This window comes from Limanda limanda, chromosome 12 (genome assembly GCF_963576545.1).
Source record: "Limanda limanda chromosome 12, fLimLim1.1, whole genome shotgun sequence".
Taxonomy (NCBI): domain Eukaryota; kingdom Metazoa; phylum Chordata; class Actinopteri; order Pleuronectiformes; family Pleuronectidae; genus Limanda; species Limanda limanda.
Genome location: NC_083647.1, coordinates 17,732,796 through 17,751,232, shown reverse-complemented (window position 1 = coordinate 17,751,232; position 18,437 = coordinate 17,732,796). Strand labels below are relative to the sequence as shown.

General features: G+C 42.5%; 2 protein-coding genes across 2 annotated transcripts; both read left to right on the top strand.

Annotated features, from left to right (window-relative positions):
- Window positions 1–2,357: 2,357 nt before the first annotated feature.
- dpysl5a (dihydropyrimidinase like 5a) lies at window positions 2,358–9,325 on the top strand. Its single transcript, XM_061083243.1, has 13 exons — window positions 2,358–2,377; window positions 2,563–2,833; window positions 4,669–4,827; window positions 5,308–5,487; window positions 5,614–5,682; window positions 5,796–5,840; window positions 6,238–6,313; window positions 6,523–6,679; window positions 6,752–6,893; window positions 7,098–7,240; window positions 7,372–7,579; window positions 8,113–8,281; window positions 9,240–9,325. The coding sequence occupies exons 1-13, from the start codon at window positions 2,373–2,375 to the stop codon at window positions 9,323–9,325; spliced, it is 1,710 nt and encodes a 569-aa protein (XP_060939226.1). The 5' UTR covers window positions 2,358–2,372.
- Window positions 9,326–12,002: 2,677 nt separating this feature from the next.
- On the top strand, window positions 12,003–18,285 carry mapre3a (microtubule-associated protein, RP/EB family, member 3a). Its single transcript, XM_061083244.1, has 7 exons — window positions 12,003–12,101; window positions 13,859–13,986; window positions 14,065–14,210; window positions 14,345–14,501; window positions 15,468–15,610; window positions 15,879–16,031; window positions 16,918–18,285. Exons 2-7 carry the CDS (start codon window positions 13,866–13,868, stop codon window positions 16,984–16,986), a joined length of 789 nt encoding a protein of 262 aa, XP_060939227.1. The 5' UTR covers window positions 12,003–12,101; window positions 13,859–13,865; the 3' UTR covers window positions 16,987–18,285.
- Window positions 18,286–18,437: the final 152 nt, after the last annotated feature.

Here is an 18,437-nt window from a genome sequence, read left to right as displayed (position 1 = left end):
TGTAAGTGTGTGTGTGTATTTATATGTGTGTGTGTGCGTGTGTCTCCTTGGGAAGTGCAGTCTACGGATTGTGTTGCACTCACACAGAAAGTAACGGGGGAGCCGAGTGGAGCAGCAGCATCAGGCCCCATAGAGCAGGTATGTGATGCTCATCAGCTTCATTCTGCCTGGAAGTGTGTGTCTGGGTCTGGGTGTGTGTGTGTGTCTGGGTGGAAATCCTCTCCTGCTGGAGACTTTGTTTCCATGCTCCCTCCTCTTCCTCCTCTTCCTCCTCCTCCTCCTCCCCTGGCTGCAGCAGGTCTTGGGTGTCTCCCAGTCAAACCTCCTCCCCGGGACCCTGCACACACCCTGAAGGAGCCTCCGGCAGCTGTGAGGCCGGTGCACCGGTGGTCCGGGTCCGGTCACAGTGCACCGGAGGTGGGACTGAGGTCTGGGAGGAAGAGGAAGAGGAGGAAGAGGAGGCTGGTGGTTTGGTTTCTAGGTCGATGATAATGATGAAGGCTGTGCAGCCGCTCCTGCCGGCTGGGGACCGGTTTCTTTGTGTCAAGTGTCATCATCTCATCATCACACATACATCTCTGTAGTCATTTATCTTTTTTTTTTTTTTAAATAGAAATAGTAAAGATTGCTTGAGATTGACCAGTGATTTCCTGGATTTTTACGCACAAATCCATGAGAATAGAAAGATATTTAGGGCAAATGTCAGAGCAACTCCTAGTTCGTTTTGTGGCTGCTTAATCTATAATCGATTATTGCACATGTGCTATAATAAAATTGCACATATTTTCTGTTCTCAAGTGTTTAAACAGGCAATACAAGCTCACATATTGATTATTGACTAACTTCCACAGTGGTAACTCATCTATAGACCCCACATTACTATTATAATAACGATAATAACTTTATTATGGCCTGTAGCTGCTTACATGCTTCGTATGAAATTATATCGTTATCTCCTGTGTGATATGAGCCACAGACAGTATCACCCATCAGATCTGCTGGATGTGTGAGGGAGACCATGCAGTAAAGTTGCCGCACCCTCAGACGTACACACCCTGCACGCACACACACACGCAAGCACGCTGGATGAACATACACACACACACACACACACACACACACACACACACACACACACACACACACACACACACACACACACATTTAGAGAATACACTCCATCATTAGAGAAGGTGTGCGTAAAGAAAGGTAGACTTGTTTCTTTGTTGTTCATGAATAGTTAATCACCGACAGGAACTATAAGAAAACACAGGGTGGTTTATTATAGGGATTGTTACTGATTCTGTGTGGGTTTTTTTGATGTATTTAATGTATTTAAAGTAGAAAAGAGAGCAACACATGTAGCGGTTGTGATCAGGGTCATATTTTATATAAACAAGACTAGAAGGAAATATCTTTGATTTTTGTTTTATTTAATCAAAACTACAAATTTGATGATTTGATTTAACTGACTTTTTAATTAATCACGAGTAAGAAAATGTTTCTTCACAGTGAAATTGTTCTCAAATTTTCTGCTTTTGTGTTTCAAATTTTCGGTTTTAAAAATGCTGGCATTAGTCAATATACTGTAGTCAGTGCTATATATAAATACTTAATTCCAAAGTGTCATCAGTGGTCAGTGGCTCAGTGAATCAAACTACCAGAGAAAGCTTTCTGAATCAATTATTCTGCTCTTGAGGTCAGAATGTAAAAATACTAAGAACAGTCAATAAAATATCGTTTATACATAGTTTTGACTCATTAGTACGAAGTTAGTGAGTAGTTCATCTGAACCTGTAACTTTATTGTTTCATTAGAATCGTTTTTGTGCCTGTGCAGGTAAAACCATACCAATATCTGCAAGAAAACAGGAGAGTGAAGAAAAGTCATGAAAATAAACAAGATAAAACAACGATAAATACAATCAAACTAACATACATTTATAAAACAACTTTTTCCTACCCCAGTAATGCTTTGGTGAACCCTCAGATTTCTCTTTCTGACCCACGGGAGTAGAGTAGAATTATTTAGCTTTGTATGTTGTGTAAGAGAATCCACCTCAGCTCACTTGATTCTTATTTTTCAGCCATTGTGATTCTCTCTCTATGCAGCTTCATAGTGAGTGAATTGTAAGTAGCTTAATGCTGCCTCAGTCTTTTCAGAATAATGGCCTTTTGGAGCCGTGTTTGTCAGCTTCTTTCCGTTTACCACCACATCGCGGTCCACTGGGACGTCAGGTCTCAGGCGGTGACTGACACGGCTGTTGCTCTCCCAGTCTCGTAGCTGATGCCAGTCACAGGCTGACAGACTGGTCTCAGAGCAGCACCACTGACCCTTCGCTCTCTTCCACTGTCTTACTACACTGTGTCAGAATGAGGTACAGTGATATGTTCATGTTCTGTAAGTTCTTGTGGAAATGCCTCCAGTTCTTTCCAGGACCAAACAGAGGTTAAAAGGTTAGGGTAAGGGTTAGGGTTAGGGGTTGTTTTGCGGTCTGATGGTTTTACTTGAGAAAATCTTTAATCCCTATTGTGGAATCTGTTTTTTCCCTCCGCCTCACAGAGCCATAGCCATGTCTTCCAGCTCAGCGATGGTGCGGATCCTGATAAAGGGCGGCAAGGTGGTGAACGACGACTGCACTCAGGAGGCCGACGTCTACATCGAGAACGGCATCATCCAGCAGGTGGGCAAGGAGATGATGATTCCTGGTGGGGCCAAAGTGATAGACGCCACTGGAAAACTGGTTCTCCCCGGTGGCATCGACACCAGCGTCCACCTGGATGAATACTTCATGAATGCCACCACGGCAGACGACTACTACAGCGGCACCAAGGTAAAGTCCTGCTGGAAATGCAAAGACAGTAATATGAAAAATGTAGAACAGAGTGTTAGCAGAATAATACCCTTGTTTCTACGGATTGTTTTCTCTCATTTTGACTTTCCGGTATATCCCTTCCATTCTGATACTGCTCAAGATCAGAAATGTGTCCTTTTGACCAACAAATACTTTTCATTGACGTTAATGTTCCATGTTTTTAGCTTGTGACCACCTTATTTAGTAATTAACATCAAATTTGTTAGTTATTTTAGTCAGAACTACTTTCCCAGATTAAGAGCATAAGATGGCAACGTACGACACAGGATGTTAGAATGTAATCAAAATCATTTGGGGAAATTTTGGGAGTAAAAAATAGCAAAAAAATAGCAAAATATCAGCTAATATATATATTGATATATTATATTGTGATGATGTTTTTATCAAACACTTAAAAAAATAAACGTTTTACATCTTTAAACATAAACGCTGAGAGCAATATGTCTGAAAGGCTCATATTAACTAATTTTTAAAACAATAAATCGGTCAGGCTCTCAAAAACGATATCACAAATAAAGCATTAAATGTTGGTAATAAATGGTGAACATCACACATAAAACACCAGGACGCAGCACAAAGGACCAGCAAGTGAAAACCGAGACCAGAACAAGAACGATACTTTAATAAAGTAAATAATTAATTAACTGCGGCCAAACTGGACTGAACTTTTGTCTCTGAAAGCTTCACCAGGGTGAATAGTTTGTCTTTCACCGACATCACACAGAGATGATTTGACATTTCGTTGGTATAGCGCTCAGCGGTGGAGGTGAACAGCTGCCAGAGCGTCTGGTCATCATGGCTGCTGATGAGACTGGGAGACCCCACTCTGCTTCCCGAGCACCGTGATGACTCATCACTCCGTAGCACTTGGAGATGATGGGAGATGACGCCGTGCGCTGGAATTCAGATGTTTCAGTGAGTGGACGTGAGCGGTGGAGCGTGGTGACAGACACTATTCTCCACTGTTCTCCGTCTGCTCCCCCCCCCCAACCCACGCCCGTGCTCCAGAATGACTCCATCTGCATCTCCTAATGCAGATGAGTGTCTGTTTCCATGGATACCAGGGAGCTGCTGGAAAGGCTGCCGCAAAAAAGCCTTTTCACTCTCGCCATTGTGCTTGGAGACAATGGTTGTCAGACAGCCCCCCCCCCCCCCAGGCTGCACACTACCCACTACACACTACTCCACTCTCTAGGCTCAGCTGACAGACGCTCCGTGAAGCATGCACTCATACACAAAACACACCCTCTCTTTACGTCCTTGGTTACTGTAGCCTGAGTGTTTTTAGAGGTTAAAAAAATAGCAAGTACTGTTACTCCTTTAAATGCCTCAGATAATAAGATAAGATGATATAGTCCCACAATGGGGGAATTAGCAATTTATACTGTTAAGGGCGGTCAGGCCTGTGTTTTCTTGACTGTGTTAGGATTCAAATTCCCTCAAGAGTCATCTGCAAATAACCATAAAGACTAGCATGGATGGCAATAGAGGCTTTACTTCCTGTACATGTTTATTGGATCAGTAGATTATGGTCTCTACAGTAGTTATGGACTTTAAAGATCAATATCTTCCTCTTGAGTGTCACGTAACGTCTCTGTTATTCTTAATTTAAAGGTCTGCCTCTCATTTAACCTCAGATAATTACAGAATTTCATTACAATGGGTAAAATCATTAGCTATCACCTCACTTGACGGGAGCAAAACAACTCAATTACGTATGCATATGAAGGTAAAACTGACATTCTACATGAGTGCTATTCAACTGAGTGCTATTCTGGGTTTCCTTTTACCAGGCGGCTCTTGCCGGTGGTACAACAATGGTGATTGGTCACGTTCTGCCGGAGAAGAATGAGTCCTTGCTGGAAGCCTATGAGAGTTGCCGCAGTATGGCCGACCCCAAAACCTGCTGTGACTACGCTCTGCACGTGGGAGTGACTTGGTGGGGCCCCAAGGTACAGTGGTGCTGTGCTTCCCAGTATCCCACGGGATTGGTTAGATAGTTGGTTACTGCTGTACCTCTCTTAGTGACTTCTTACTAACCAGGATGTGTTCTGCTTATATGTGTGTGTAGGGAGAACAACACCTAAACATGAGGGGGTTTTAAGCATATAGCCAAGTCCAGACTCATTTATTCATACAGCACATTTAAAAATAACAGGAGGTGACTCAAACTGGTTTACAATCACAGCAAATAGCCCAGTTGTACTTAAAACATAAAATGTCATGTGGTCAGGCCTGTAGTTTTTTGAATTACTGCCTGGGAAATCAGTGAAACTGTCAAAACTCATTGCAATCATTTGACATGTGATAAAAAGAGCTGTGCCACATGTTAAAGGGTATATCCTTTGCTCATGTATCATCCTCCACATTGTTTTTTGCATTAAGCTGCTAAAAGTCAGATAAACAGCAATGGAAACTGTATCCTCCGGCAGGTACAAGCTGAGATGGAGAAGCTGGTGAGAGAGAAGGGCGTGAACTCCTTTCAGATGTTCATGGCCTACAAGGACCTGTTCATGCTGAGAGACGGCGAGCTCTTCCAGGCCCTGCAGCACTGCAAGGACATCGGAGCGATAGCAAGAGTCCAGGCTGAGAATGGGGAGCTCGTGTCAGAGGTGAGGGAGAATCATCTCAGGCCCATTTCATTCATATTTTTGGATTGATGATAGCATATTGACTTATTATTAAATGATATGCTTTTATATGAAATGTATTTATGGTGTTCTCTTTCCTCTTATCAGGGAGCAAAGGAAGCACTGGACCTGGGCATCAGTGGCCCTGAGGGGATTGAAATTAGCAGACCTGAAGAGGTACGATAGTCAGGTTTAATCAGGTGGTCCTTCTTACCACTGTCTGTCAAATTAAATTACTTCCATTACAGCCAGACTCTTGTTTTAATAATAATAATAATGTTTCTCTACAGCTGGAGGCCGAGGCGACCCACAGGGCAATCACCATCGCCAACAGGGTGAGTGAGAGGTCGTTAGTACGTGAATATGTAATATAATCTAAACATATTGTAATGTATGGGAAGACTTGGACCTGGATTGTTATTATCTCGTATAAATGTCCCCGGAGGATGAATCATGCTGACTGTGATGATTCTCCTCAGCCTCTAACACCACCAGCAGGTCAAGGTTTTCAATTTCCCACTGAAACAAAATCTAATGGATCCACTACAAGTGCACCAGCACAACTAAACTACTAGATTAAATGCCACAGAATTCACATTTTTGCTTTTGAATTATGTAAACATGACTCCTGCAAAACATCAGCAGGTTAACATTGTGAGCGTATTAGCATGCTGACGGAGGCATTTAGCTTAAATCCATTTCATAAGCTTTGTTTGTGTGTTTTTTCTGTAGGCCCACTGCCCGATCTACCTTGTGAATGTGTCCAGCATGTCTGCAGGAGATGTGGTGGCCACAGCCAAGATGCAAGGTGAGATATCTTTTACTTTTACATCTGGTGATACCATTGAAAAGTAGCCTCAGATTTCTGGAGCACATCGTAAAAATTTAAAGGTTTAACTACATCTACATTCTACTAAATTTACTAAAATCATAGCTTAAATTAAAATACACAACATTTAATTTGTCACTGGCATGTTTCCCGAAGTATTTTAGTGTGAAAATACTTAATAATTGTAGGTAAGGTGGTCCATGGGGAGACCACCACGGCCCACACTGTGCTGAACGGTATGCAGTACTATCATCAGGACTGGGCCCACGCTGCCGCCCATGTGACCGTGCCTCCTCTCCGCCTGGACCCCTGCACCCCCAATTTCCTAATGAGCCTGCTGGGAAAGTAAGTCTACAAAATGTCACATTCCTGTTTTCTACCTGCTTCAAAATCTAAGCCTGACCTTTCTGCCTGCAGTGACACTCTGAATGTTGTGGGGTCCGATCACCGTCCGTTCACCATCCAACAGAGAGCCATGGGTAAGGACGACTTCACAAAGATCCCCCACGGGCTCCCTGGCATACAGGACCGCATGAGCGTCATCTGGGAGAAAGGAGTGGTATGTGTAGCTCTTTTGTTCCCAGAGAACTTCCAAGAACAGGACATCTGTTTGGGTTTTGAGGTTATCGAATTTGAAAAAATAAAAAACCAAGGCAGGAGAGGCACGAAAGCCTCCTGCTTTCAGTGCATCAGTTAGATTTATGTATGAATTTATATTTAGCAGATTGCAGATTTGAAGTATTGTGTTTGTTATAATTCTTAGATCGGAGGTAAGATGGATGAGAATCGCTTTGTAGCAGTCACAAGCTCAAACGCAGCCAAGATCTACAACCTCTACCCCAGGAAAGGCAGGATCATCGCTGGAGCAGATGCTGATGTGGTGGTCTGGGACCCCGAGGGATCAAAGTATGAAACCCCAGCCCTCCCTTCATCGACCCGTCTGTCTCCCTCCAGCTCTCATCTCATGTCTCAGAGGCTGGTTAGCTTTTTGTCACGCTAAACTGGGTCATGACTCTCTCTTTCATGTTTGCCTGCAGGACCATATCTGTGGCCAACCAGGTCCAGGGAGGAGATGTGAACCTGTATGAGGGGCTTCGTTGTCACGGTGTTCCCCTGGTTACCATCAGCCGTGGGCGACTGGTCTATGAAAATGGCATTTTCACATGTGCTGAAGGCTCTGGAAAGTTTTGCCCCCTGAGAACCTTCCCGGATTATCTTTACAAGAAGATGGTGCAGAGGGAAAAGGTATCAGACAGAAGTGAACTTCATTAATCATTAATTAGACAAACACAGCGTTCATCACGTGTTACACAGAAGCCATTTTTCAAACATTATAATGATAAAACGTTTACTTCGAGACAGCGAGTTTTGTATTTTTGAATATTCTTATATATTTTCCATACAGTCTTTATACTAAATTAGATGAGTATGATGTGAAGAGTTTAACATGAACTTGTATTATTTGTTGGCTGACCCCAAACTAGACTAGAAACAATACACTTTTTTCTGATTTGGTTTGGAGGTTATTGATTCGAATTGTCATTCTTAAATTTCTTAATTTCCCTCACGATCAATCAAATATCTATTAACTAATCACTATATTAACAGAAACACTGTTGATACCAACTCCACTGGTGCTGCATGTACTTTAGCTAGTAGTACTTTAGCTAGTACTTGCAATATAACTAATACCAAGGATACTTTTATTGCTTTTATTTCTACTATGTCTGCAGCTTCTATTAATACTTTAACTATAATTTATGTGATGTCATGACCAGAGCCAGGCGGTGAAAGCTGTGGAGCGGGAGCCGTACACAGGGGACGTTGTCTCGTTGGTCAACTCAGGAAAGAAGGACTTTGGGGCGTCGGACCTGGACACCCCGACCCGCCCCTGCACCCGGCATGGGGGCTTGAGGGACCTCCAGGAGTCCAGCTTCAGCCTCTCTGGTGAGGACCAACATAAAGAGTGTCGTACAGAAGGATCAGATATGTCAGATGTACAAGGGAAAGTACTTTTTCAGACTGGTGCCAATTTATAAAAACTATGAAATCTCTAGTAGATTGTACAAGCTGGTTTGCTGCTTTTGTTCTGGCCTTTAAAAAAATCTAAAGATTGGCCTGATGAGGGAGCTGTAGTTAAAGTAACTTGGACAGTTACAGAGCATCTTGTTGGTCTGAGGTCGACCCAGTAGTTTAGGGGTTCAAATGAAATGTTGGGAACCTTTTTAAAAACATTTTAAACACATCTTTTATACTGAAAAATAATAAAAAAATATAACACATTGTTTTTGCCAAACCAAGGTATTTAAAGTTTTATGCCCCCCTCTCTTCCAGTTATAGTTCACATTATTTTGCATAAACGGAGATGGATAAGTTCTTTAGGGTTAATTTAATCTCTTAATTAGAGGCATTTGATTGTTGAAACCAGATTGAACATTAGGGGAATGATGGAAGATGAGGAGGAAGAGGAAGAGGAATGATGTGCAACAACAGTCTGGGGACAAATCAGGGATGTTGAGGTATATGGTTGATGCCTTAAACCCCAGAACCACCACGTCCCTTTACCCAGTATACATATTAGATCAATGTGGAATCAAGGTTTACTTTATCCTGGAGCCTTAGATAACATAGATTTATCTGTCATTCAGACACTGGAACGTCAAATTGTATGGCAACGGAAATCATACAATGTTACAAGCAGCTTTCTAAGTGGAATGAAAATAATTGTTTTGAGCTGTTGAAGTATGTTGCAATCCTTAAGTCTGACTAGAAACTGCTTTGGACTGGTTATAAGCTGTACAACACCACCAAGAAAATATGATTGAGCTGCTCTTAAATACTACTTTGTAAAACTATAGTTCCTTGTGTTTCGCTGCTAAACCCAAGTGATCCCCCGATGTTTCAGGTGCCCAGATCGATGACTCCATTCCAAAGAGGTCCTCGGCCCGGATCCTGGCTCCTCCTGGAGGGAGGTCCAGCGGGATCTGGTAACTAATCAGGAGGGCGTCACATGAAGAGGAAGCACGACACCTGAGGGAAACATTTGGCCAAGCAAGACGACTTTGTTTATCTTTCTGGAAGCTTAGTATATTTGTGGGGTAATGGAGTCACGAGTTATGTAGGACTGTAAAACATTAACCTGTATGACATTGCCGTAACAAGGAAAACCTGTGTAAAGCGATTACATCTACCAAATTTCAGTCAAATGTTACCTCCAAAAAATAAATGGAAAATAACAAAAGAGATGCCAATGAATTAATGGATGTGGTTAGAGGGGGAATACTGTAACTAACTCCTAGTTTTAGGAAGGTGAGTCATAGTTTTTATGATGCGACTGTGTTACCTCACCGTAAAATACGATTTTGCACTTGTATCATGTACTATTTAGATGCCTTTTTACATGATTTAATGTCACGAATGTCACAAATGTCTTTTTAACTGCGCGTCATGGTGAATGAAATGTAATGGTTTATTACAAGGGTGTTGGCCTGACATTAATATGTCAGCATGTTAAAAAAAAAAAAATGCAATTGACCGAATAATGAAAAACAACGTAATGCAAGTTAACCTTTTACATGTGTTTGTTAATTTATTTTTTTTATACTGTATTATTTGAGCTTTATCCCTGTGAGGCTACTGTGTTAGAATCATTTCCTTTTAAAACACTGAGGTTCAGTAATTTATCGTCGTCGGATAAGCGTTTCAGCTCATGTTTACAGACTTCTGTTCCACCCCCTACTGAATGTGAATGAACCTACGCTGTGTGCACTGTGCATAGTAGCATAGTTAGAGTTTCTGTCGTGAGCACCAATGTCACAGAATCCTCTTGTGGTCATATTCGTTTTCCACATCGAGCAAAGAGTCTCACCTAACTGCCTTTTTCTCACCTGAGAACACTGATGCCCTCAAACACACCTCTGCAACCTGCCGCTACAGCTCGTGACCTCTGACCTGTTGACCGCTGTCATTTCTTTTCCTTTTTAAACGTTCCCCTGACCAACAGAGACGCTGAAGGGATCCTCTTTAGGATTCAAGTTGCTGTTTCTTCAGGATCGTAACTGGTTCTCAACCACTGTGTACTCATTGTTTGTCTTTAGTTACTGATTTTTTTCTTGTGAATATTTGTGTTAGTGTCTGATTTTGTTGTTATTTTTGTCAAAACTGCCGAGTTAGCGGGGATGCACACAAGATTTAGCTCAATGTTTAGACCCAGTTATGTTCAGAAGATCATGATACAGTAAAAGTAGCACAACGCTTTTTTTCGATTTCACTTTTTTCATTTTTAGAAGCTCCAGCAAATGTTGTTGTGTTGTGTCCTCCTCCCTCCCAAACCTACACCGGTGCTGAACAATGTGTTGTCACATTGAATTTTGTTTATCTCTTTAGTTTTTCTTGCAGCTCTTTATCACATGATTTGAGTGCAAATAAACCACAAGAAATCCTCAGCTGAGTCCCGTATCTGATTTCAGATTCTGCTTTTTGAGCTTTATTTGAGTACCTCCAATTTATGCTGCTTTACTCGTCTACCTCAGTAGATTCTGAGGGAAATATTGTTCTCTTTCAACTGCAATACTGAAACCTAAAGTTTTACCTGTTACAAAAAGATGTATCTTGTGACCAGTTGGAGGAAGCTTCATCCAGAAACTACAGGTTTAATATAATGTCGTTACTGCCTCCACTTTCACCAACTACAACCAGAAAATGCTATCAATGCATCAACATAAAACTGCAGAGCAAGCGCTTATACTTTTGATACTTTGAGTACATTTAGTATAATACATCTGCTTTATAGAATTTGAAAGCAGGACCTTAACTCGTAATCAATCATTTTAACATTGTTACTTGAATTGACTCGTTGAGCAGGAAAATAACCAGCAACTTTATGATTGGTTTTTAGTCAAAACTGTGATGATTATATATATTTCATAATGATTATTTATATTTCAAAATCTTAACTTTCTTTTAGTGTTATCCTTTCTACTTTTGATTGATTTGGTCAGCAGTAGTCTGTTTTCAACTAATTTATAATTCATAAAGGATTGGATTGGTTTGAAGGTAGCTACATGAAGAAAGTTTGATTGATTTAATAATATTTGTTCAGTTTTTGTTATCCTCGCTCCTATAACTGTGAGTCTATTCATGAGAAAGCATGGTTGTAGACTTAATTAGTCCAGTTAAGCTGATTCTGATTAATTCAGCTTGTGCTTCAGTAGAAGGATCTGAGTTCTCAACCAGCAGCAAACTCTAAATCAACACACAAAGAGAAAGCTGCCTACTTCACACCTCTTATCTTATGAACTAAGGTGAAGTGGGCAATTACTTCTGTGGACTGTGCTGTAATCATTTGCTATCTCTGCAAATCGTGTGTGAATGAACGTGTTCCTCTTGCACCATGTGGCGTGGTGGCACTATAAAACAACGAAAAACAGGCGTGTCTCTATTTTTTATTTCTCTATTTCAGATATAAAAAAAAACATATAACTCTTGTTTCGTGCGTGTCGCCTGAGCCTCTAAACCCCACTCGTCAGTGGCAAGGGCCTTAAATCCTCACAGACACACACATCATGTGTCTCTGAGCTGGAACAGGCCAAAGTCCTATTTATAATGAACCTTTAGCAGCATGGAGTCGGGCGCATGCGCGGTGGCTGCAGACAGGGGCGGCCCGTTACCAGGCGAGCAGCGCAGCGCAGGGTCCGACAGCGATCGACGGAAGCGGCCACTGACAGAAGGAAACCTGCCTGCGTGAGAACAGCACCCGGGAAATACAGTGAGTATGGAGGCGTGCGTGTGTGTGTGCATGTGTGTGCGTGTGAGGAAGAGGAGGAGGAGGAGGGTGGACGGGTCCTGCTGCTGCTGCGTCCTGCTGCTGCTCTTTGTTCCAGGGATGCGGGTTTGCTTCCCGGGAGCTGAGCAGATCTCCACCCGGCTCTCCGGAGCTGGATCCCGGGGAGGCCTGCAGAGGGGAGGTGGGTGGGGGGGGCCCGCTGCAGGTCCAGCGCTGCGGCTCATTTATTGTTCTCAGCTCGGCCTCGACATGTCAGACCCCCGCCCATCTGGCCCAGACTTCTTTTTTTTTTTTTTTTTTACTGCAGTCAGTATCGGAGCACAGGCCCAGTGGATTTTTTTAAAATTTTGTATCCATTGGAGAATAGATACATTTCCTTTCCCTCCCCCCTCCCTCCCTCCCTACCCTCGCCCTCGATGCTAGAATAATAATAAATCCTTATTTATGAGGGATCGCACGCTTCTGCTACTGTGGCCGGAACCTGCTATAGTTCTTTATTGTGGCTGCCATGGTTGCAGGCTGCAGCCCCGTGGGGGAATGTGCATGCATGGTGTAATGTGCACGCCGCCGATATCGTGCGTTCCCGCAGTGTTTTCACCCGGAATCGTGCAGAACGCAGGTGAGGTTTTACTCGGTGTCATCCCTCTCAGCTGCAGCCACATGGTCGCGACCTCAGAGACCAGTTAAAGTCCCCACCATCTTCACTGGTGTCACAATCCAAATGGTGCTGGGGGCACCGAGTGGAAATCCAAGTGAGGCTTGCATGGAGCTGTCAGATGTGGAAAGCTGCTCAGGGTTTTTTTTTCTGTTTAATCTGGTGGTGGGTGGTGTGGGGGGGGGATTGTGCTCATAACACATCTGTAGATTAAAGCTAAAACCCACATGGTGTTTACAGTCGGAAAACCAAGTGACACACAGGCCAATATTGCTTTGGTGGGTTTTACAGGCCCCATCAGCTGCAGTGGTTTCAGAGCCAGTCTGGGATATTTGATCTGAAAGGACAAGGGGGGGGGGGGGGGGGTTTCTCTCCTCCTTATAGGACAGAAGGAAGAAATGGTAGAAACCTGCAGAAAGAGGCCAACTCCCCTCCACAGAGAGCTGTAGTTGCATTAAGGAAAATGTCATCTTCAACATATTCAACTTATAAACAGATCATATAGATTATAACGTTGGATGCTAACGGTATAGACTGCAAATTAGAAATCCAGGATATGGCTAAATTGAAATTAGTCCAAGAAAAAGAAGGCCCTCAAGTGAATGAAGTCTACATAGAAACTATTCTGAAAGTAACTTCATTTATAGATAATGTCAAAGTTCCAGCTTATGTGACACCAATTAAGATTTGGCTTTTGCATGTTTGATCACAAGTTGTTAGGAGACGTCACCTTAAATTATAACAAGGCTTTTTCACAATTATTGGACAAACAAGGATTGATTGAGGTAATCATAGTTAGTTTTAACCCTGAATAAGTCAAGTGCAAAGTCCAAGATGTCTGATAGGATGGGTCAAGGTTATGGGGACGAATCGGAGAACATCACTGTGGGCAGCTCAGAGAGATCAAGGAAAAACAAAGTCTTCAAACAGCCCAACTTGATCGGATGATAACAGCAGTTTGTTAACTTCCATTCAAATGTATTCTTGTGGATCTAAAGTTCGACCTAAATCCGCTGAAATTGGCTAACCTTTATTTTTTAGATCCGAGGAACTGATCACCACTTTCTCTCTCTGTTTGTGGCAGGTTGGGGATGGCAGTGAATGTGTACTCCACGTCGGTGTCCATTGACAACCTCAGCCGACATGACATGCTGGCATGGGTCAACGACTCTTTGCATCTGGTCTACACCAAGATCGAACAGCTCTGTTCAGGTAAAGCTGAGAGTCGGTTGTCCCCGACTTTTGTCCCCAACAGGACGACACTAACTACTATGTCTTTGTGTTTTCCAGGAGCCTCATATTGCCAGTTCATGGACATGTTGTTTCCAGGCTGCATCCTTCTGAAGAAAGTCAAATTTCAAGCCAAGCTGGAGCATGAGTTTATACACAACTTCAAATGTCTTCAAGCAGCTTTTAAACGGATGGGTGTTGACAAAGTCAGAATCCTCTCATTACCATATTATTATGTTTATTTGACTGCATACTTTTGATTGCATTATCTCTTACACAAGATGCTAGAGATGTTGAATCACACAGAGCTATTCAAACCTTTCCCGTTTCCCTTCTCCAGATCATTCCCGTAGAAAAGCTTGTAAAAGGGAAGTTCCAGGACAACTTTGAATTCGTGCAGTGGTTCAAGAAGTTCTTCGATGCCAACTACGACGGGAAGGAGTACGACCCTTTAGTATGCAGACAGGGTCAGGACATGGCCCCTTCCCCCAACCCAGGTGATCACTTTATCCACAAACCAAAGAGAAACCCAGGTAAACCCGACAGTTTTGCCGTTGCTGCACGGCCTGGCTGAGCTTTGGATGGCCCGAAGGCGCTCCCTGCAAGCAAGTGGTGCGAGCAGCACGACTCGCCGAATGACTGCTGTCCTCTTTAGGTCCATCTCAGTGCCCAGCATTCACAGGCAATATGACACTGTGTAGGTATGAGCCAGTCACTGGTGGGATTGTAGTAAATCACCTCAGTGTGCGGCGGGAGGCAGTATTGTTGTGGTTTCAAACTCACATCACGCAACTTCAGTGTGAACTTGCTCTCCCACTTCTAATTCGTCAGGGACCCGTAATACCAGAGGACCTAAAGAAATATCAAATGCAGCAGTGCTTTCCTGTGTACTGCATTACGCAGGTGCAGCTTCATCTGCCTGAAAGCTGGACTGATACAAAACTAAGTGTGTCATTTTACTAACAAGAATAATGTCAGCCTGAACAGCCTTGCTCTGTCTCCATGAAAGCTTTCTGCTTGGAAATCATGGCGCAAGATATCATTTGATTTGTAGTGTCCCTTACGCCTGCCGAGTGACTTTGCCAATGGCAAGCTGTGTGGTTGCAAATGGGCATTTATTATAAAAACTGTAGTATTGCAAGTCGCCATGTTTTGTCTTTGATGTGAAACTCCTCTGCTGAAGCACTTATAGAGGCTTGGCAGTTTTTAAACTTGATTTTCAACCGTTTCTTAACGTACATTTTACACTGGGCTTTTTTGAAATCTGGCAATATCAATTTGTGTCTTTTATATTATTCACCAAAACATCATATCAAAGGCTCAACATTATGCTACAAGCTGATCACATCAGCTCTCTGTAATGCGCTACATCCATCGCAACAGCTGCTACAAAGCCGAAGACAATAAATGCAGCGTTTTCATTCAAATGATTAACCTCTCTCACCATCTCTGACCAAATCCAGGACCACAGAGGACATCGCCAACAGTTCCCAAAATCATACCAACACCACAGCGGGTCCAACACAACACTTCAGCCCTGAGGAAGAACCCGTCTTTGTCTAGAAATGGAGGCAGTGATGCGGAGATCATGGAGCTAAATCAACAGGTAGAGTTGAATGGAGGAGCTTTGGTCTGAGAGAAGTAGTCCTGATACTTACAATACTGAGCACAGATCTAATGTTGATTTAATAAGCTGAGAGACTGGGATCTTGTTTAGCCACATTACTTGTTGACGTACCAAGGATGAATCATAGTTTTTGCTCCCGCTATGCTATGTCATCTACAAACTGCTTATTATGTGTGCATCATGTGGTAAACACACAGACACTTTTTTTAACTCCTAGCGTAAACACATGTTTCTGATTCGGCCTCAGGTGATGGAGATGAAGTTGACTGTGGACGGACTAGAGAAGGAGAGAGACTTCTACTTCAGCAAACTACGGGACATCGAGCTGATCTGCCAGGAGAACGAGTGCGAAACCAACCCCGTCCTCGGCAGGATAATCCACATTCTCTACGCAACAGAGGTATGTCTGAAACAATCAACAAACAATCTGGGCTCCATTCCAAGAGTAACTTAACTTAAATAAAAATCAACTTGACATTTAATAAAATGAATAACTTTAATAAAACAGCATTAGTCCAGGAAAATTGTGGATTAAACATCCCAGCTCAGCAGAAGAAGGTGAATGTGATATATTACTTTTTTTATCCAGCTAAGAAGTTGGAATGTTAGATGAAAAGTGAACAGAGGAACAGAAATGTTGGTAGGTATCATATTGACGAAACCAAGATACGATGATTGCAGTACCCAAGCTGGAAGCAGATAGAGTTTCATGGGAACCGAAATGTTTTTATGAATGCAAACAAGTTAAGTGCTGTTGATATTGTAAGAACTCCAAATGTTTCAACATCCAACCTCCATCCAACATCCAAGAGACTACTGTAAAGCATTTGTCTTAGCATACAGGAATTAAACCCAACTAAAATGCTAAATGTTTTCAGAAAGTCTGATAAAAGAAATAGTCAATGAGAGGATTTATCTGTTTGAATGTCCTCAGTGATCAGGATTTTTTTCATGTTAAATTGGAACCAAACTACAGGAAGCAAAAACAAAAAAATAACAATCCGTGACATCAAGATCCATGACATATTCCCTGGGAAATGGGTGAAAATATCAGCAAATTCTCGCAATCTTTCAATAATAAAGTGACAAAACCCCAAATTTAACGGGTTCTTTCTTAGCCCATCTTCCCTCCTTGCACCTATTTCTGTGGACATCCGTTCTGTAGTTATTGCGTAATCCTACGAAAGCAGAAACAATCCAATTAACCAACAAAAACTAAAAGACAGAGGTGAAAACATGTCTTCCTTGACGCGGAGAAGCTGAACTCTGTTTTTTCTTTATCTCAGGACGGCTTTGCGCCTCCAGAAGACGAGGAGCTGGAGGAACAAGCTCACCTGGACCAGGATGAATACTGAACCCTTCATCTCCCTCTCCTCCGGCATCCCGCTCTCCCTTTTCTTTAGTGCCCTCATTTGTTTTCTACTCTCTCTCTCTCTCTCTCTCTGCACGCTCTCTATAAATACCTCCCATCATCCCTGCTCTCTCTCCATCTTTTCCTTTCTTTCTTATCAGTTGTTCGACCCCCCCGAGCGCGTGCATCCCCCCTCTGGCCGTCGACATACTTTGCATCATTTGCTGCTCACCCGGCCTCCACTTACACAGTAACAATAACAGTAACGTACGACATATCCCAGTTATTTCAGCATGAGTAACGTAGAAAATCGAGTCGACGCCGGCGTGGAGGTTGCTTGGGCAAACAGTGGATCTAAGTCTGTAAATATGACTGACATTTTAATTTCTGAGAACAGAACTATGTCTTTGCTCGTTATGGAGTCATTTGTCTTAATGCTTCTACTAGAGCACAGAACAACAGCGCTCCAACGGGCCATCGGGACACTCCCAGAGCCACTAAAACTGTAACAAAAGTGACTTATTATTAACAGTTTCTTATTTATTTAACTTATATTTCATTAAGGTTAACTTTCTGTAGCAGAATCGGTGCAAAACCTACTGTATGTGAGCTGAAAACCGAGGGTCGCGGATGTGATTTGAGTTGATGTGTGTGTTTGAGGCTGCATCAAACTTTTGATTCTGTTTCATAGAGGGTTCATGGCATGTGGAAACACTGGAGGAAATACTTTGGTGTAATGATCTCAAGGCGTATAATGATCGGTGCTCTGCAACTATACATCTTTGATCCGCAACATATCTGAGCATGAGAATGTTAGACATTGACTGTGAATGAGTGATATTTTGTAAATGTACTTTGTGATCGATCCTGGTTAGTTGCCATTGTATCCTTCAGGGCGGAGGAGGAGCTCCGCCTGCAGACCGACTACATGGTTATAGATCGTAGCCGCGCTGATGTTTGATTCTCGGGAAATGATACAGTCTGATTTTTCACATGACAGCTTTTATCATGTCTTTTTTCCTGCTGATCATTTTGTGTTTTTTAACTTTTAATTTGCTGGTAGCCCAAGATGTATGAGTTGTTATTCGAAGGAAACTCAGTATTAAGAGATCTTTGACCGCGTTGACCGGTCATTAGCATAACAACCAGTTTTAACCAAGGAAGTCTCCCAGTCCTTCCCAAGCTCTTTAAACTTTGCACACTGGCTGTCGTCTGCTCTGGAACTCGCATTCTCGGATCATGTCAACATCGACAGATCGCTCATCTTTTGAGTTTTGACTAAATAAACAGTTGAGAAATAAAATGGCTTTGTGTGATGATGGATTTCTAGTGCAACAATGACAAGCTTACAGAGTCAACATTTTCACTCAACGCATGCAAAAAACTATACACTTACATGAATATATATATATAGTGCACATAAATATAATCTAAAGCACATTGCTATATCATTTG

Bases quoted from the DNA above. Each gene is read 5' to 3' on its own strand.
- dpysl5a (XM_061083243.1), top strand. The intron at 5,683-5,795 runs GTACGATAGTCA...GTTTCTCTACAG, and splicing joins AAATTAGCAGACCTGAAGAG to CTGGAGGCCGAGGCGACCCA. The intron at 7,580-8,112 runs GTATCAGACAGA...TGTCATGACCAG, and splicing joins AGATGGTGCAGAGGGAAAAG to AGCCAGGCGGTGAAAGCTGT.
- mapre3a (XM_061083244.1), top strand. From the start codon at position 13,866: ATGGCAGTGAATGTGTACTCCACGTCGGTGTCCATTGACAACCTCAGC. The intron at 14,211-14,344 runs GTCAGAATCCTC...TCCCTTCTCCAG, and splicing joins AACGGATGGGTGTTGACAAA to ATCATTCCCGTAGAAAAGCT. The intron at 16,032-16,917 runs GTATGTCTGAAA...TCTTTATCTCAG, and splicing joins ACATTCTCTACGCAACAGAG to GACGGCTTTGCGCCTCCAGA.